Here is a 20,341-nt window from a genome sequence, read left to right as displayed (position 1 = left end):
TTGCAGATCCAGCTCATTCTCTGCAGGAAGGCTTACCAGGTTCTTGGGGGTCTGGCCCAGCCTGAGCTTCCTTGGCTCTCACGGTTGCCCCTTTGGTGCTTCGCTGCCTGGCCATGTCCTCCACTCATCCCTGGTCTCTTGCCTTGGTCCTTGGCACGGCCCGCAGCACCGCCTAAAACACTTCCCTTAGCCCTCAGTCCCATTTCCTGGCTCCCTTTTGCCGAGCTTCAGCTTCAGCTTCACCTCTGAAAGCCCTTCCTCGGTCCCTCCACGGCAGTCAGCTGCCCCCGGCCCACCAGCCGTGTGCTCGTCCTTTCGAAGACCTTTCTGTAAGCGTACTGTGGTTGCTTGTTCACCGTGCCTTCGCCATGGACTAGGCTCTCCAAGGACAAGGACCACATTTGCTTTGTTCTTCACCGTAGCTACTCCCCTTGCTCTTAACACCATTCCCACGACATGGTCGGTGCTCAAAAAGATGTTGGAATGTAGGATTAAGAAGTGTCGGAACTTCATTAGATAATGAGGCAGAGGATGTCCAGCTTTTCCAACAAGGAAGACTGGCCACATTAAGAGTGAGTGAGTGGAGAACAGACTTGTTTCAGGGGCAGGGGAAAGTGTTCAGTGTGGGGTATGTTGGATTTGATACAACCTGGGGCCATCAAGGGCAGCTGCCTGAGGGCATTCGGCAGGGGCTCCCCACATCAGCACCCGGTAGCTGAAGCCCCAGAAGCAGCAGAGACCACAGACAAGTGGCTGTCTGAGGTGTGAAGCCAAGCACATCGTAGAGAGCCACGGGGGCAACCTGTAGTTAGGACAGAACAGGGCCGGCAGACTCTGCCACGGGCTTTGTGCAGTTTCATCAAAGGCACATCTCGAATAAAGCCCATTTGTTTACTCTGCTTTCCAGCCGCAGGGGGCAGAGAAGAGTGGTTGGGTTGGAGACCATACGGCCCACAAAGCCTGAAGTATTTGCTCTCTGGCTCTTTACGGTAAAGGTTGCCAATCATGAGTGATAGGACCCCCCCCCCCGGTTTTTAGATCTCTATCCCCAAAATTGTGGGCTCCTGGGATTACTGGCCTAGACATTTGGTTGGAGACATCATGGCACCCCACCATCAGTGCTGTCCTTCAGGAGTACACCAGGGCGCCATCCCAGTATCTTTTCTGTTTCTGCCCTCTTCCTTCACCCTGTCATCCACACAGCAGGAGAAGAAGGCTGTAATTACCCCTGAATCTTGTCCCCTCCTGATACTCGGAGTGAGTTGGAGACTTCCTCTATACTTAGAACAGTTATATCTGTTACACTTAGCTGCCAGGGAGGGGCTGCTAGTTGAGGAGGGGGAGCTGTGTCTGCAGAATGTCTCGGAAGTGCAGTCAGAAGTAACTGTGGTCGACCCTTGTGCAACCCCAGGGGTTGGGATGCTGCCCCCGATGCAGTTAAACATCCACATATAACTTGACACTCCCAGAACTTAACTAGCACCTTGCTGTTGACCAGAAGCCTTACTGATAGCAAATAATTGGTGAACATATTGTATGTGTTATAGGAAAACATACTGTATTTTTATAATAAAGTAAGCTAGAGGAAAGAAAATGTTACTAAGAAAATCACAAAGAGAAAATAGATTTACAGCCTTGTGCTAGAAACAATCCTCGTGTAAGTGGACCCACGCAGTTCAGACCCATGTTGTTCAAGGGTCAGTTGTACTTGGAACTGCGTACGGGAACACATGGGAAGCCATATGCAAGTATAGGAAATAGAAGCTCACCATTCAAATTCCATGCTTTTAGCTACAAATTGTAGGATAAATATGTTTGGGTCCCCCAAATGAAAGCACACTACTAGAGGTGGGATGTGCGTGGAAATTGGCTCTCAGTTGCTACTGGTTGAAGCTGGGTTTGAGGCACTTAGGGTTATACCATTCAGTCCATTTTCCGGACAGTGAATTAAAATGCTCTTGCTCTCGCTTTGGTAAGATGGTGGTTGAGACCTGAGATTGAAGAGTCAGCCTCAGGTCCACATCCTCCCTCCCCTCACAGCCTCGGGACCTCAGGCAAGTTCCTTAACTTCACGGTGTCTGATTCCTCTTCTGGAAGTCCACACTGATGGTGCTGCCAACCTTTCAGCTTGGGAGGAATAAAGGAAGTAAGAGACATGACGGGCTGGGCACAGTGTTCAGTAAATATGGAGATCCTGCAGGACTCAATCTGGAAGGCAAGATTAGGTTTTGGAATAACATCCTACATTGCGAAAAACTAGTTTTCACAACACTTTTACTGGGTCAAAATATATCAGGAAAATAGGACAGTTATTAATCATCTTTTGATAAGTGAATAAACTAATTTAAAGGTAAAACCAGCCAGTTTGATGGATCTGGGACTAGAATCCAGGTCATTCTGTCTGCTCGCATGCTTAGGACTCTGTAAAGAGGAAGAGATCCTGTTCCCCAAGGAGGAACATGTCCGAGAGCCTCTGCTGAATGCTGTAATAGAATGGGCACTGAATGATTGTGTGTGTGTGTGTGTGTGTGTAAAACTTTATTTGAATTTGCATTTTACCTTAGAGGCCCTGTGTACAGTAGGAAAAACCGTGACCTTGGAGTCAGACCGTTCTGCTGCTAGCCGCTTAGTCATTTCCATTCCACAGAGACGTCTCTCCTTGCCCACTTGAGTACAGCGTTCCACTGGGAGTTACAGTAATTGAAACGATCAGTACGCTTTCAGAACCTGAGACACCTCTTCAGCTCAGCTGATTTGCATCACTCGGGTGGCTTCTCTGTCGCCCCTTCCACCTTGTGCAACAGAGGCTGCTCTGTCACATGTCCCCTTGATCTGGACCAAAGCAGCTTAGCAGTTCTTTCACCTCTCAGTTGGCCAGTGGCAGTTTAAAATCGTCTCCTTTCTGTGTATGAAAAACGGAATCCCCACACTGACCGAGAGTGTTAGAACCTTTTAGAGTTCTCTAATCCAGATGTGCCCATGGGTGGCAGGCCTGGCCTCCTTTCCCCATGCTTATTCCAGCATGCCGTGTTTCTGAGTAACTCCCCTGTTGCCGCAGGTTGGACTTGAAGGTCTGGGGCCAGTGCCCAGCCTTAGAAGGGAGACCACCAACTCACAGACATGTGGGCCATCAGCACGGCCCCGCCTTGCCGTCCTTTGCCAGGTTATGTAGGTCTAAATCCTGTGCCGTGAAAAAGAAAAGGCCTAAATGAAAATATTATCTCCTAGTCTTTCTGTCTTGTCTTGAAGGTGCTTGACATCCTCCAGCACATTCAAACCCTAGACCCTGGGCAGCACGGGGCGGTGGGCTATCTGGTGCAGCACACGTTAGAGCACATTGAGCGCAAGAAGGAGGAGGTGGGCGTGGAGGTGAAGCTGCGCTCCCACGAGAAGCACAGAGACGTCTGCTACTCCATTGGGCTCATTATGAAGCATAAGAGGTGAGTGCCTGTGGTGTCTGTCCCCACGCGGCTGCAGAGGATGCGCGGCGTGCCCCCGAGCACGCTTCTCAGGAGCCACCGCGTCCCAGTGTCCACCGCAGAAACCACCGAAGGCCGAACTGCTCTGAACCGGATCTACGCTTTTTGTTGTCGGAAGGGACTCGCTTTCTTAACTGCGAGTCTTCTAACGGACGATCTGTAAGCAGCGAGTTTTTTTCTTCTCATTTCCTCATTGTCCTGGTGCTTCTTTTCATCTGAATCCCCTTGAATCTGAGTTGTGGGTAGGGTTTGCTGGGTTGTCGGGCATGTGCGTGGTCGATTACTCGGCGAAATTAAACTGTCTCCACGGCACCTGTGCTGCATGTCCCACCGGCAGGCCAGGAGCAGGCTAGGAGGGGAGGGTTCCTGATCTCACCGACCTGTGTTCTCGCCAGACCTTTGAGAGTGGACTTACGTGGTAAATGACAAATAGAATTTCATTGTGGTTTTTGTTTGCATTTCCCAGATTGCAATCTGATCATGCACATTGACTAGTAAACGTACAGAAAGAAGCTCCTTCACGTTTCCTTTTAGGAAGCACCTCTTCAAGTATTCTTATTTTTCACCTGAGTCCTTTGTCCTTCTCGTTGGTTCGTAGGCCTGTGTCCTGCCGCTAGTGTCTATATGCATATACGTTGCAAATAACCTTTTCCCAGTTTGGGGCTAGTGTTTTTCATTCTTTTATTGCATTCTTTTTTTTTTTTTTTTCCAACTTCATTATGGAAATGTCAGACCTACATCAGTGGAGATGAGTGTAGTGAACCAAGAGATGCTCCCATACCCAGCTTCGGCCGTTGTGAGGGTTAGCCTTCGCTGTCCCCCACCCACCCACCTCCCCAGGCCCGTACCAGACATTATTCCCTCTGTGACTGTTGTAGTACGTGTACCTAAACGGTAAAGGCTTGTTCTGTTGTTCCCAAGTACACGTACCATCCTCTTGTCTTATCTAAAGAAAGACAAACAATTCCTTCGTCTCGTCACATCAATCTTGTCAGAGTTCCTGTTGCCCCGGTTGCCCTATATGTTTTTTAACAGTCTGCTTGGATCTGGCTCCTGTAATACTATTAAATTGATTGAGTACTCTTTGCCTTTAGGGGCTGAATTTTTCATACCTGGTTTAAGGAATCTTAAACCTGTCCTGTGTCATGAAGCTATCTTTTATATCTAGGCCTTTGTCCCACTAATATTGTGCATTGCTCTCAGGCCTGAGTCTTGATACCCTCCATTTGGATAACCAGTTGTCCCATGACAGTTGGTTGAAGTTTATTCTTTTCCAACTGAGGTATGCTATGTTGATAATAAGAGGGGTTTATAAAGGGGGCTAAGAGTGTCCTGAAAAATGCTTAAAAAATGCTTAGTAAACGCGGTTAAGTTTCTAAGGACATGAGCTTAAGAGAACCAAGCCATTATTTATATATCCCATAGTCGCCATGACAGGGTCCCAGGGAACTGATTTGCCATTGCTCTTATGTTAATTAGGTATGGCTATAACTGTGTGATCTATGGTTGGGACCCCACCTGCATGATGGGACACGAGTGGATCCGAAACATGAACGTCCACAGCCTGCCTCATGGCCATCATCAGCCTTTCTATAATGTTCTGGTGGAGGATGGCTCTTGTAGATATGCAGCCCAAGGTAAGTAGCTAGTTCTGTGTGTACCTGTAATGACACGCAGGTGCATCTTAAGCACACATTTGAGCACCCTGCTATTGTGGGCAAGCCATCAGTGTTATTTAGAGATGACAGTTGTTCCATGGCCAGCCTCATCAGGGCTGATACTCTGCTAACCGTGGATAGGTATGCCCTAGTGTGGCCATGCCATGGGTTAAATAGTCACTGCCCCCAGATTCTCCCCCCCATCACCACCATACCCAGGACCCTGTTCCAGTGCTATTGCCAACCTCTGTTCTGATTGGTCATTACCTTTGCCAGTCAAATTCCCAAAAGTCTTGCTTGCCAGGCCTTGCAGTTGGCTCCCTCCAGGCAAAGAGGGCCAGCCTGTGCCCTGCCCCTACGGCCCGTCGGAACTGGAGGGCAATGAGTGGACACTGTTGGGGGACACGAGACTGGCATCCAGCTGTGCTCCCCTGGAGAAGCCCTCAAGTGGCCATGATGGGAACTGCAGTCCACAGCACTGGCTCAGAGCTCCTGGTGGTCAGCAGGTGCTTGGTGGTGTTTGGGGCCACTGCCAGCCCTGATAGGCGCTAGCCCAGGGCACTCCCGAGGTGGGGACAGATGGGGCTGCGGAGGCAGGTTAGAGACATATGCCTCCAGTGTGGGTCTCCCTTTTCTTTTTTCCTCTATTTGTTTGTTTGTTTGTTTTAAAGATTTTATTTATTTGACAGAGACACAGAGCGGGAACACAAGCAGGGGGAGTGGGAGAGGGAGAAGCAGGCTTCCTGCTGAGCAGGGAGCCCGATGCGGGGCTCGATCCCAGGACCCCGGGATCATGACCTGAGCCTTCGAAGGCAGACACTTAACAACTGAGCCACCCAGGCGCCCCTGTTTCTCCATTTAATGGGATGAATTTCTTGCATGGCTACCCGTCAAGTCATTCACAGCTTTCATTTTATTAATAAAAGTGAACACAAATTGAGGGCACCCAGCTGGCTCAGTTGGAAGAGTTAATCTCAGGTCATGAGTTCAAGCCCAACGTTGGGTGTAGAGATTACTTAAAAAAAAAACCAAACTTAAAAAGAAAAAGGACATGAATGCTAACATAGTGCTGCTCTGTGACAGGCAGTGTCTTAATGTGTATTAACTGCATTTGAGAACGACACTTAACCATCCTCATCGTCGTACTCATGTGTGAGGAAACTGAGGCACGTGGGCTCATTCACACTTCACTTAACAGAGTATGACTTGGAAGCTGGGACCCTGGCAGAGGGAGCACACCTTTCTGTGTCTGACCTCAAACAGCAGGTTTGACCTGCGTCCGTATTGTATTGGTAAAGGCAGTAACAGAAATACTGGATGTGTAAAAATCTCAGAAGTATCAGAAGACTAGAAAGTTTCCTATTCATGTCAATTCTCCAGAAGCTGAGAGAGTTGTATACAGAATCAAGAGAAAGTCTGTTCACTGAGGCTGCAGGTCACTTCACTTCCATCAATATAATGGGGCAGTTGTAGAAGAGGGTCTGTGTGTGCCCATGAGAAGGGGCCAACACGGATTTTATCTGACTTTTGAAGTTGTGCCATAAAAAAAAAAAAAATCACATGGGGCGCCTGGGTGGCTCAGTCGGTTGAGTGTCCCCCTCTTGGCTTCGGCTCAGGTCATGATCTCAGGGTCATGAGATCGAGCCCCATGTCAGGCTCCTTGCTCATCGTGGAGGCAGCTTGGGATTTTCTCTCCCTCTCCCACTGTCCCTCCCTCCACTCAATTGTGCTCTCTCAAATTAAAAAACAAAACAAAAAACCCCATCATACTAACAATGTCTAAAAACCAACAAACCGTTTAAAAATTATCGAATGACTTAGTGGACTCTTTGCACCCCCGTTGATCGTTTGGTAAGCATTTCTCATCATAGGTCCTAGAGCATATCCCAAGAACAAAGGGGACTGTCCCTTCCTCAGCACTGCACTCCAGTGTCCATGGCTCCGCCATGTGTGTGCATTTTTTGCCCTTTGTGAGGGTTGATATTAAGACGTCCAGTTTTGAGTTTCTAGAAACATTTATATTAACTTTAAAATGGGCTTTTCAGAGTCGATAAAACTGGGTATTTGCTTTTAGGTGTTCTGAATTTGGTGTCTGTTAAAGATTCAGCAGTTCATCTCTAACAGATCTAAGGAAACATGCACTGTAAAGTGTAGAGTTATGACATAGTAATGACTTTGTAAAAAAAAATATACTACACTTAATACCTGATTGTAGTTTTACATTCTAAAACTGAGGCTGAGCTAAGTGATTGTGGGTAATATTAGCAAGTTGCCTTTTTTAGTTTTAAATTCTGAGACTTTCAGAAAATCTTTGACATGGGCAACTGGCATTCCCCTACGAAAGCTGTCCATCTTCTGCCAGGGGTCCCTGTCGGCCCAGTGTCTCAGTTTCCCGGGTGTCTTCTGCATGCCGGCTCGGTGCTGTATCACGGGTCTGGGGAGGGCCCTGGCCCTGTGCTTCAGAGGGCTCAAGGGTTCTTGCGGCACCATCTCTGACTTCTCTGTCCTTCCCCCTCTTCCTTGGTCCAGTTAGTCCACAGCTGACACCAATTCCATCTCCTGAATGTCTGCCTCTCGTGTTTCCATCCACTAACGGCCATTCCTGGCGCCTCTTCCTCCAGGGCCACAGGTATTCCTTGCCTGCACTGTGCCATCTTTCTCACTGGCATCCCCCAGACTCCCCTGCAGGGCCCAGAGGTGACCTGGAGCCTTCCTCACAGCCTCATCTCTGTTCCCACTGCCGTCATACTCCAGCCCAGCAAACTTTGTTGTTCCGGGAGACCATCCTTCTCATGGGTCCTCACACAGGTGGTTGTCCCTTACGGACAGGCTCTCTCCCCCCACCCCACCCCTCACCCCGCCACTCTCCCACAGGGCTCAGATTGGTCATCTGTCCCTGCTCTGAGCTCCCCGACACCCCACCCCTTCTGAGTCCTCACACCTTTGGGGGAGTTGCAGTGTTTCCCATCGAACCATCTGGCTCACAGTCCAGTAAGCTCCGTGAATGCAGAGCCAGAGCCCAGTCTGCCTGTCTGGTGATGAGTCCCAGCAGATGTTCACATCTCTCTGACAGACAAGCTTACAAACAGAGTGCATGTAAAAATGAGATGAGTTATTAATAAGATGCTAGCTTTTTTTTACAACTTTGGATTAAGAGCATTTTTCAAATATGCTTAAAATATAGTTAAAACATTGAATACCCCATATACCTTCCATTAGATTAAACAGCTAGCATTGGGCACCTGGGTGGCTTAGTCGTTAAGTGTCTGCCTTCGGCTCAGGTCATGATCCCAGGGTCCTGGGATCGAGCCCTGCATCGGGCTCCCGGTTCCGCAGGAAGCCTGCTTCTCCCTCTCCCACTCCCCCTGCTTGTGTTCCCTCTCTCTCTCTCTGTGTCTCTCTGTCAAATAAATAAATAAAATCTTTAAAAATAAAAAATAAAAAAAATAAACAGCTAGCATTTACCATATTTTTTTATCTGTACATAGAGATTTCAGGTTTTTGCCGAACCGTTTGAGACTGTTGCAGACATCAGGACTTAAATGCGGAATCATGTATCTTCAAAGAATAAGACACTTCCCTGCATTACTGTGGTTCCATCACCACACGTAGCGAGTAACAGTGATCTCCTGTCTCATAGTGGGTCGGTGGTTACATTCCCAGTTGTCACAGCATAACTTTGATAGCTGTAGGTTTGTTTTCACATCATGATCCAGGCAGGACTCACACAAGTGATTGTGTATCTAAAGACATAGTCCTCTTAGTAAAACCAGTTAGTTCCTTATTCCTCACCTTGTTTTCTTCCTTTTTTGTGACTTTCACTTTTCGAAATGTCCAGGCCGGTTGTCTTGTAAATTGCCTAACATTCTGGATCTGTCTTGCTCTTTCCTTACCTGTATTGTCTGTAAACTGGAAGCTGATCAGGTCTGAGGCTGGAATAGATCAGGTTAATATTTTGGGCTAGAATGCTTCTTGTCAGATGCATGTGTGTCCCAGGCATTTTCTCCAGAGCCCCTGGTGATGTCCCACTGTTGGTAGGTGAAGTTTGGTCAGTTGGCTAAGATCCGTGTAAGGGACAGTTTTCCTGTTGCAACTAACACTGTGACATCCTGTGAATATCCTGTTCCCTGATAACCCTGATCCCTCATTTTGTTTTAGCACCTGTTGAATCTCCTTGCCTAAATTATTATATGAGAGTTGCAGAATGGTGATTTTCTACTGCTGTTGTTCTCCCTGCTTCTGTAAACAAGAGCTTTCCTGCCCGCCTCCCCCTCTCTCCCTCCGCACTTATCCCTCTCTGTCTCTCTCACTTCTACCCCCTCTCCTCCCATAAATGCCTGGATTTTTATTTAATCAGTGTGTTAAAATCATTAGGGACAATTTATGCTCAGATTAACCCATGTTTAGCCAGTGGGAAACCTTGAGAGGCTAAATTTAAATTTAAAAAACACTGTGGGGGGGGAGGCGCCTGGGTGGCTTAGTTGGTTAAGCAACTGCCTTCAGCTCAGGTCACGATCCCGGAGTCCTGGGGATCGAGCCCCACATCGGGCTCCCGGCTCAGCGGGGAGCCTGCTGCTCCCTCTGACCCTCTCCCCTCTCACGCTGTTTCTCTCTCGCTTGCTCTCTAATAAATAAATAAATAAAATCTTTAAAAAATAAAAAAAAACACTGGGGTGCCTGGTCGGCTCAGTTGGTAATGCAACTCTTGATCTCGGGGTCCTGAGTTCGAGTCGCATGTCAGGTGTAGAGATTACTTAAAAATAAAATGTTAAAAAAAAACCTTAAATATGTTTTTGAACATTTCTGGGTTAATTTATTTGCATCAGGTTATTTTGTTTCTAAATCTTTTCTTGATTTAAATTTTCAGCCTATGGCTCAGGTAATCCTTATTAACTTGGGTGGAGCCCACTGATGAATGCTTCCCTAATTATAAGCTCTCCACAGAGAGTTGAAGAGTGAATTATAAGCCACCTGTGTGCGTGACATCCTCAAATAGTTTTAGTCTGCATAATTAAGAGAATTTTTCTCTCAGTATGTTAGACTATACCTAAATCCAAGTGGGGTGATAGACAGCATCTTGCATGTGTTTAGCTTTTGTTCCCACTAGGGGGCATGCTTTAGTACTTTCTGGACACCAGGGAGGAGCAGTACCTCCTCCTATCTCAGCTTCCCTCTGTACTTCTTAGATACTGCAGAAAGTGAACATCACAGATGATCTGAATTGAAGTCAGCTGCCCATATTGGAAGGTCAGGAATTCACTGCAATGTGAAAATCCAGTTCTTACAGGTGTCTGGTATAGAATGAGCAAGCGCCTCAGAGGATGCTTGGTCCATGCTACGTCTCACCAGGCGTCAGCTCCCCTTCCCGTCATTTGTCTTACACTTTGGAACAAGTTTCCACCCACAAGCAGTCCGTGGCAATCTCCACGTGCTGGCGAGTGTGTGAGGAGGCCCCATGTGAGGGTGGAATACACATTTTCAGCCATTACAGAGGAGGGGTAGGGCTGTTTGTTTTAAGCTGTGAATATCTCAAGTGCTCATTCTGCTGTGTCCCAGCAGTCCCACCCCTGGGTCCCTCCACTGGAGACACACCCACACGGGTGTCTGTTCTTGTTACAATAGGACAAAGGTGTCATTCATGAAGACTCCCCTGCTAAACTGGGGTCTGTCCAAACTGTGGCATGCTAAGCTGCAGTTAAACCAGTTGCAGGTAAATGTTTACAGTATGCTTCCTATAAACACACCTAAAACAATACCAAATTCTTTTTATATGTAGTTATTTTTAGCTACTTCTATTTGTGTTCACAGAAGAAGGGCTAGAAGGATACACTCACAGTGGGTGGTTTCCTCTCGGGAGGAGAGGACTCTACGTGGTATTGCCATAGTTTTATAGAACTATATTTATGTATCTGAGTGGGTGAATTTTTTTTTTTCTAAGTAGGCTCCATGCCCAACGTGGGGCTTGAACTCATGACCCTGAGATTGAGTTGCATGCTCTACCAGCTGAGCCAGCCAGCTGCCCCTGAGTAGCTGAATATTTAAAATAAAATAAGCAGACATATTTCTGTAAAAATGTCAAGGAGATTGGGAAAGACTTAAGATTTTTCCAGGACTTTTAAGTAGGCCCTGTTTGATATTTTGTTCACTTGTTTTATATTGCTTAGATTTTTCATTCCTCCTCAGGTAAATTTTTTTTTTAACTTTATTTAGTGGATTTCCCTCTCTTAATGCATAGTTGCCATCTTCATTATTTTTTCTCCTCAGAAATGTTTATATCAGGGCGCCTGGGTGGCTCAGTCAATTTAAGCATCCAACTCTTGATTTCATGATCCCAGGGTCCTGGGATTGAGCTCCTACTTAATACACAGAAAAACGGGGAAGGAGAAACAATGCTAAAACACATGTCTGAATTCTTTCGAGTGGTTGCTGTCAGCATGTTGGTCTAGACAGTTCTCTGTGGGGGGGACCGTCCTGTGCATTTCTTTAGCAGTGGCCCTGGCCTCCTCCCACCGGATGTCAGTGGCAGCCCTGTGGTGACAGCCAGATCTGCCAGGGGCAAAATCGCTCTTAACAAACAGGCAACAGAGCCGTTGTTCTGAATTACCGATTTGAATTCTTTTTAAATATTTCCATCCTGCCTGCTGATGACAGGTAATGATGGTTCCTCCAAAGCAAAAGGGCTTTTTTGCCTCTTGGTGGTACCTCCAGAGTCTTGATGCCGTCCCCCCATACTCCTGCGTTCCTCTGCAGGGGACCCTGAGGCCCTCGGTCGCTGCCCTGGCTGAGGCGCCGGGCCGTGGTTCACCCCGTAGGCCTGCCCAATGAGGGTCCACCTGCAGCGCTGCCTTCGGGAGGAAGGGGTACCAGGGGCAGATGCAGGAAGGCACGTGCTCTCAGCAGTGGCATTTGTAAACATCTGTTAGAAACCTGTAGCACCTAAAGAAGATAAGTACTCTGCAGAGATCTCCTTAACGGTGGCTATCAGGGTTTGCAGACTACTCGGTCTCCCTCTTGAAGAACCTCGGGCTCCTGTGTCAGCCAGAGCGTCCCCTGCTGGGGCCGCTGTGGGCCCTCGAGGCAGGCCCCAGTTCTGCGTCCCTGCCCCCCTGCCCCTGCACTGTGGTGTGTCTCCTACTCTGACGCCCTCAGCTCTGGACCTGGGCTGTTGGGGTTCGAGTCCCAGATGGCTCCTGGGCCAGGGCTTTCGGTCCGTGTCGCAGTTCACTCAGCTGCAGACGGGAGTGGCGACGGGGGCCCCCCGGCAAACTCCGCGGGCAGTCCGTAGCTGTGCTGCGGCGGAGCGGCCCCGGTGCGTGGCCTCCAGGCTCGTGTCCAGCAGTGCGGCGTGTTCCTGCCCCTTCCCTCGCAGCACGTGGGAAATGGGGCTCTCCTCTTGCTGGCGGCCTCGTCTTCTGAGGAGTGGATGTGCCGTTGTGAGCGCAGTGAACTGCATTGCGCAGTCCGGCCGCTCTTAACGCGCGCGCTCCTAAGTGAGGGTTCGGTGGCCGCGCAGCGTTCATCCCTGCGCCTGGTTTGTACGCGTCTTCTCAGGAGCACCCGGTGTACCTGAGCGTGTTCTACGAACTGCAGTCTGTTAGCACAGAATGTCTTCAAATCCCTTCCCGTCTTGCGGTAAAAAAAAAGAAAGCTACAGATTGAATCCTGCAACTCCTTCCCCCTCTCCCAACGCCAGGTCAAGTCAGTGCTTCCGAAAGATGCTCCTGGGGAGGCTGGGGACGCACGGCCTCTGGGTGGAGGGGTCTGAGCGCCCTGAATGGGCATGTCAGGATGTTCAGCCAAGTGTCGAGGGCTGCACTGCGTGCGTTAGACTTGCTTGAATTAATCCGAGTGCAGGGCTGTGCAGGGTGTGGTTCCCGTGGTCCCCGGTCAGAGCGGGAGGGTCCGCCCGGCCCCGCGCCTCCTGGTGCCAGGTTGTGGGGGGCACGGCCCGGCGTCTCCTGGGCGTGGGGGGCGAAAAACACCATCCTTCCATTGGGCTTGAGGGGAGCCGTCTTTCAAAGTGTTTGGAGGGGGGGCAGTGATGTGAAGGATTTCAGCCTTTTAAATACCTTGCCTGTATTGTCATCTGTTTGTTTTAATCATTCTGTTTTAAAGGAGTCTTTCTGTTTCTCTGGTGGCAGAGTGGCTAGCAGGGGGAGGAGGTGGCATGGTTTCCTGGGAGACCGGACGACCAGTGATAACCCACATCCGCACATGTTGGAGGTGCGAGCCGCTCGTCGGCTCCTCCCACGGGCTCCCGAGGAAGCCCGCGGCCAGTATTGGAGGGAGCTGGGGGAGGAGTGCGGTCTGTGTGGGAGCACCCCCGTCAGCAGACAAGACGGATGGCAGGTGCGAGACTTGGAGCCATGCGGTGTGGGGGCTTCCCAGGCGCAGCCTCTGGCAGACGATGGGCAGGCGCCCTGGTCCCATAGGCTTGGCTGTCGGTGCCGTCAAGTCAGGGGAACGTGATGAGTCCGTAGTTTGCCAGCCCCCCCCCCCCGGACCTCTTGCTCAGAGAATAGGAGACCATTCTGTTCAGTGTGGAGCTGGGGGGCCCCTCCGTCCGTCCCCCAGCGTCCCCCACTGCCACTGTCCTGTTACCTCCTCCAGACTCCATGAACATGTTTCTCCTTTCCCTCCATGTCAAAAATGCCACACGAAAGGGCTGAGAGATAGGAAGATGCCGCAGAAATGTCCGTTTTAACGGCAGTTGTCCATGTGCCTCTTTACCAACAGAAAACTTGGAATATAATGTGGAGCCGCAGGAAATCTCGCACCCTGATGTCGGACGCTATTTCTCAGAGTTTACCGGCACGCACTACATCCCGAACGCAGAGCTAGAGATCCGGTATCCAGAGGATCTGGAGTCTGTGTATGAAACGGTGCAGAATATTTACAGTGCAAAGAAGGAGGACGTAGAGTAACGTCTGGTAGAGGACACTGCACCTTTGCCGCTGCCGCTGTCCTCCAGGAGAACAGGATTCCGGAAGAAGACGTCTCCACGGATCCCTCTGGATTCACACCACCAGGAAAGCCACTTAACCAGTAATGCTGGTTGCCTCCTACCAAGTTTAAATAACGTGTGCTCTCCTCCAGCTGCAAAGACAATGTTGCTCTCCGCCTACACTAGTGAATTCATTTGACGGCACTGTGTCCAGTGGCATGGCTTGTGTGCTTGTCCCGTGGTGACAGTTCGTGACATTCTGTCTTCATGAGGTCTCACAGTCGACACTCTTAGAGTCATTCTTCCTGCTCACTTCCGTACGTCTGTCTCCACCTGTCTCAGAACATTTCATTTGCCAGACAGAGGGGGGTCCCGTGTTGGCAATAACTTCCTTCTGATTTCTCTGCGGAACACGTGCAGTCCTGAGTCGGGGCTGCTTGTTTACCCTCAACTGAGTTGCTTATTCAGAGGGGGAGGCTGTGAGTGATGGTGGCAGCATCTGAGAGCTGGGGACATTAACAGACTAACAGTAATCAGAATCCTGCGCATTTATTTTTTCTAATATTTGGAACAGATTTCAGGCGTTTTATCTTCTCTATTTGAATTGGGAGAGTAACATAGCTTTTCCTTCGTGTTCCTCTCAGATTTACGCTCATCTCTCTGCGAATCCTTAGTTTTCTGTTTCATTACATAAAATCTTTTGAGAAAGTGCATCATAATGGCCTTTATGGATGGATTTTCCCACATTCATCTACTATTCCTCCCTTTAACATAACTACTTTCTTTTTCTTTTAATTTTAAAAATTGTTCCAGTATCATGAATAGATCTTAAGTCAGTGACGGGGTCTCTTTATAGTAGGAAGTATAATCTGGTGTTAAAATGTTTGCTTTTAGAAACCATACACAGTGGTCTCCAAAGACCTGAAAAGAAGGTTTCACTTTTGTAATCGGAAAAAAGAAATAATGAACCTTATACGTTTTTTAAAGAGGAAAGAGGAGGTTCTATGCCCCCTGTCATCCCTTAGAATCACTCTAAGGCCCTTTTGAGTGTGGTGGGGTGGAAACAAGGAGAACGTCTTTAATTTGAAGAGTGTTCGATCAGTGGGGAAGGAGGCGGGGGGTCCTGCTTTCTCGAAGCGCTGCTGTCTTGCAGATACCCCTGGCTTCTGCCCTGTGCCCTTAGTCCCGGAGCGTGAGGGCACCGGGTCCTTGCGCGGCTCCGGGCGCCTGCCGCTCTCCACCTGCCTGTTCTCAAGCGAGCTAGCTAATTCGTAGTTAACCAGTAGAAGCTAACTCCTGGAGTTAGGACCTAGTTACTTTACTCGGAGCCGAAAAGAACCCAGTTGCTCTGGTGAGTGAGGCTTCGGGGGCTGTGATCTGGCCCTGCCTCGCCGCCCTCCTGTGCATTTGCATGCTGTTTCCCACGCCGTGTTTGAGGACTGCCTCTCGTTTAGCCCGTGGAAGCCCTGGGATGGCTGAGGTTTGGGGAAGCCAGCTGAGACCACTTAGTAGTAGTACCTGGCGGCTGGTAAGCAGTTGTAGAGACGAGGGTCTGGCGGGCCGGCTCCTGCCAGCCTGAGTTAGCCTCGCCAGTGTCCACGTCCCTCGTCAGTCCGATCCAGAGCCTGATGGGTTAGATTTGCCTGGGAAATGTGACCACTCACAGCACCCAGCCTGCTGAGGCTGGGGGTCTTACACTACTCTCGTTTAAAGGTGAGAACTAGTTTAATCCGGAGGTAATACTAACCAGACGCGTTACTAAGAAACTGTGGAGCATGCTGAGTTACAATTGATTTCCTTTTTTTCTTAGAGTAACATCAAAGCCAAGAAGGATGGTTTTACCTTTACTGACCCAATGTAAATATGTATCTAGACCGTTTTTAAACGTGTTGCTTCATTTGGCTCCAGGAAGCCTCTGTCACCTGTGTCAGTTGGTATTTGGGCACTTTATATTTTTCTAAAAACGTGTTTTGGATCTCCTGTACTCTAATAAATCATAAGTTTCTTTTTAAAACTTTTTCCAAAAGTTTCTCCATTTTAAAAAGCCCTGTTACAACAAAGTAGGACTTTCACGATGTTAAAGTATTAAGTATTTGGATATAGTAACTTCTTTCCTCTTCAAATGAATGCCAAGATTTTTTTGTATAATGATTAATAAATGGAACTTACCCAGAGAAACCACACAAGTGGCCTGCCCGGTTTCGTTTCGGAACAGAAAACCCGGCCTTGACAACGGCAGAGTGTCCCTGGCTTCTCTACTGATCCAAACATGCAAACACTTGCTCTACTGAATTTTTCCTAACGTTGGTGAGCGCACTGGGTACCTTTATTCCGTGGGCTCCTTGCCAAACATCAGTTCTGTAAGCCGGCTGGGAAGGTCGAGGGCACCTGGTTGTCACGCGAACGTTGCGGCTTGTCACCGATGTTACGGTCCGTGTTGTGAAATGGGAAGGGCAGGCACTTCGGGAAATGCAGGTTCTCGGTGCGCCGTTAACATTGATGTGATAGCTGCATGATGTGCCGCACGTCCACAGCGCCCTGCGGGGCGCCCGTCCTCTGGGGGATGCCCCTGCGTGCTGTGCACAGAGGGCCGGGCACGGGCCAGTCCCCAGCGTCCTGTGCTGCAGTGGGTCTCACACCTCGAACGTACTGTTGTGCATTGTGACTTCATGAGGGAGAATGTAGTGTGCCGTGTCTTCCCTACTTCTCAGACCCTAGAACTTTCCTCCCCAACACACACACACACACACAGCAGCCTTGAGGTGCAGTGTTTGCAGACGAATTTGGGAAACATTGTGTCATCAGTTATGTCCAAAACTAGTCTCCGTTCGCCTCGGACTAGTTTGGCCAAGCGTCTCGTTTGAAAACTTCCATCTAACTGGATTTTGAAAGGCTGGCTTCATGTTGTCTCTGCCAGAACCTCATGACAGATCTCATTATAAGTGCATTTACACAGCAAAATTGTTTTATCGTGAAAACCAGCATTGATACCGTTGCTAAATCAGTTTTACATTTTCTGATATCTACTTAAAGTCTTGTCCTAATTTTTAAATGTCTCAGTCTTTCTTAACATGTTGAGTCAAGCGTTCATGTTCTGGGCTTTCTTCTACCATCAGAAGGGGAAATGCTGTTTCCCTTACTCCATATTCCAAGTAAATAAAACTGGATTACCAGCAGCTTTTTAATTTAGAAGTATCCTGTGGCCATAATAATCAAGATGTGGTAGCTCTTCCGTGTTTCTGGGTTTTTTTGGAGGAAAGGAGAGAATGTTCACCTAGACGAAATGCAGAATTTGGCTATGTGACGGTTCATTTCTGGAGATGTCAACAGTTGGTATTGCATGTGTTCTTTTGTTTTGCAAGCTTCCTTTGAGCCAGCCCTGGCCTAAACTAGAATCTTCACAGCAACCCTCTAAAGCAGGGCCAGGTAGTCAACACTTTTGCGGGCCTCGTAAGGTCACATGTTCTTTGTTTTCAAGAACGTAGAAGACCTTCTCAGCTCGAGGGCTGTAAAGAAACAGGCCGTGGGCTGGGTCTGGCCCGTGGGCCACAGTTTGCCGACCCCTGCCAAGGTGTAGGCCCGCCAGCATCCCCCCGTCCAGCCGGGCAGGCGGGAGTGCACAGCTGGTGGGACGCCCAGGTATCCGACCTCCGAGCTCCAGCTCTCGACAACCACACTACCGCCAACTTTAGCAACTACCTCGCACTGGTTTGATCTCTTGCCTCGCAGCCACTTTAACTTCTAAATGTTTCGGTTCTGACAACTTAGAATCTTGAGAGGAAAGGACGTTCCTTCGGTGAATAAAATTCTGTGCAATTATAGAATAAATGTCTTATGGCCATTTAGCGATGATTGTATTAGGGTGATGCTAGTTCTGTAATAAATAGACCCAGAAATGTCCTGTGGCTCAAACACAAAAGAACTTTCTTGCTCACTACCATGGGGCAGGGGAATGGGTTGGCGGGGGGGAGGGGGGCTTTCCGTCTGTCTCCGGGACGCTTTGTGGCCCTGAAGGGGAGTGAGCAGGAGGGGACACGTCTGGGAGGGTTTGATGCGCAGAGGCTGGGGGGGGGGGGGCGGCCCTTGGCACTGCCAATCACATTTCGCAAAGGAGGCTGGGAATGAAGACACGGAAACACGTGGCCAGTCCACTCTGGGTGTGTTCTCCCCACAGTGGGACGTGCCCCCTCCCCAGGGAGACCGCCTCGGTGAGGTCAGGCTGTCGGTGACGGCCGACATTGCCCTTGTCAGTGGCTCAGGCAGAAATGTCTTGTTTGCTCCTGCCACCGCATGGCCCCCGCAGGTCCCACTGCTAGCCACCGTCCACAGTCCCTGCAGCAAATGACCACGGGAGGGAAGGGGAGGACGCCTCAGGCCAAGCCACATCTGTCCCTACTGCCTCGGTCACCAGACAAGGCACAGACCCACAGCCTGACTCCAGAGGAGGTTGGGAAATGGCCTCCCGTGTGCCCAGGAGGAAAAGGAAAGGTTTGGGGACTCCGCCTGGTCTGTGCCTCTCACCCCGAGCCTCCCCTCCCCACTTCCTGCATCCTGCCCAGGGTCAGTCCAGCGTGGCTCCTTGGGGACCAGCCCCATGAACTAGGAGTTTTGACCCCCTCCCCCCGGTACCCATTCAGTGGGGATGCAGAGGCCAGGCAGCCTCAGTAGGAGCTCCCACGGGGAAAAAACAAAACGAAGGAGACACACACACAAGCCGCTGTGCTCCCAGGGACGAGATCCTGCTGGGCAGGCACCCGGAAGACACTCCCCATCCCCACCCCCGTCCCGGCAGGGGTGGGGAGAGGTGGCTGCGCCCATCCTGCCCTCTGGACCCAGCCCTCCCTGGTCACCCCACTAGTACGGGTTGGGGGTGCATCGTCCCTGGGAGCTGGGCAACTTGCAGCGGGTGCTTCCTGCCTGGTGCAGGGTTTGGGGGCCAGCCCCAAGCTTGTGAATCCTCTGGCAACAATTCCCTCAGACACTTAGCAGGCTACTAACCTATCTGTGCCTAGGATCGTAGCCAAAGTTCTTTTCCAGAACCTCACGGGTCTGCTTTATTTCCTTGCGGCTCTGCCCCGTGCCTGTCTCCACCACCGCCCCCCCCCATGCCCCCCTCTGACTTAACGATGGCCACTCTAGTCTGATACTCGCCAAAGCTGAGTCCAGCTGTTTAACGGGCCCGCGTTGCTCAAAGTGATTCTCCTCGTCTCTTGCTGGGGCTCCACGGTTTTTTAACATAGGGAGCCCAGGATTTTGGACTTACGGTTCTCAAACCAGCGCCTTGTCCCCTGAGCGTCTTTGTCGTCATACCTTGCTTTAAGCTGCAAAGGGAAACCAGCACACTATATTCTCTGTCTTCGCCTGCTTCCCCTAGACCAGCTCCTGAACCAGCGGCTCCACCTTGCAAACCATAAGCCCAGATTTTACCGATTCCGACCCCAAACACAGCCCTCCCACCTCCCAGCCTGCTGTCCGTGTGCCTTGCCACCTGACTGCCAAGTGGACACCGTACAATATAGGTTTTTGTTACGGCAGTCCGTCTTTAAAGGGTTTTTGTTTTGGCCAGGTGGGGAGGGGGGCGCGGCGTGGTGGTTAAGTTTAAAGTGGGCTAATATTTCCATAGGAAGTTCTCCTTCCTTGTTCGGCTGTGCAAAAAAAAAAAACAACTAAGGACAATGATGGCAAGTTTTCTGGGGACAGGACAGCTAAAAGAAGGTTGTTTAGTGAACTTAAGGAGTTGACAGAACAAAGGAAAGAAATTTGGGGGAGAACCAGTGGGAACAGCATGCATTATAGAATCCTTGCATGGTCAGATTTTCCAACTACTTCCCTTAGAATTACAGAAATTTTGGGGCGCCCGGCTGGCTCGATTCGTAGAGCGTGCAACTCGATCTCGGGGTTTTGAGTTTGAGCCTCACATTGGGTGTAGAGATTATTTAAAAAATGAAATCTTAAAAAAAAAAAAAAAAAGAACGTGGGGTGCCTGGGTGGCTCAGTCGTTGTGCGTCTGCCTTCGGCTCAGGTCATGATCCCAGGGTCCTGGGATCGAGACCCGCATCGGGCTCCCAGCTCCGCGGGAAGCCTGCTTCTCCTTCTCCCATTCCCCATGCTTGTGTTCCCTCTCTCGCTGTGTCTCTCTCTGTCACATAAATAAATAAAATCTTAAAAAAAAAAAACCGCCAGGAATCTTAATAGAAATTTTCATATTCAAGCCGCAGAAATCGGGGGAACCCAGAGAACACTTTGAATGAAGGTTAATT

At 49.6% G+C, this 20,341-nt stretch overlaps 1 protein-coding gene across 7 annotated transcripts in view; it reads left to right on the top strand.

The window, feature by feature from the left end:
• The window catches only part of FBXO21 (F-box protein 21), a 46,525-nt gene extending 29,252 nt beyond the window's left edge, over positions 1-17,273 (top strand). For 4 of the 7 annotated variants that reach the window (XM_064578455.1, XM_064578453.1, XM_064578457.1 and 1 more), the window contains 4 exons: positions 3,229-3,440; positions 4,959-5,116; positions 13,279-13,486; positions 13,874-14,068. In XM_064578455.1, the coding sequence (XP_064434525.1) occupies positions 3,229-3,440; positions 4,959-5,116; positions 13,279-13,486; positions 13,874-13,889 (594 nt within the window). In that variant the 3' untranslated portion in view covers positions 13,890-14,068. Of the gene's footprint in view, positions 1-3,228; positions 3,441-4,958; positions 5,117-13,278; positions 13,487-13,873 lie in introns of all 7 variants that reach the window. The other 3 variants (XM_064578454.1, XM_045887550.3, XM_045887549.3) reach the window with 3 other exon arrangements.
• The last annotated feature ends 3,068 nt before the right edge of the window (positions 17,274-20,341 follow it).

This window comes from Mirounga angustirostris, unplaced genomic scaffold, assembly GCF_029215605.1.
Source record: "Mirounga angustirostris isolate CCGP_5_RB_7025 unplaced genomic scaffold, mMirAng1.0.hap1 SCAF_14, whole genome shotgun sequence".
NCBI lineage: Eukaryota > Metazoa > Chordata > Mammalia > Carnivora > Phocidae > Mirounga > Mirounga angustirostris.
This window is presented reverse-complemented; position numbering and strand designations above follow the sequence as displayed.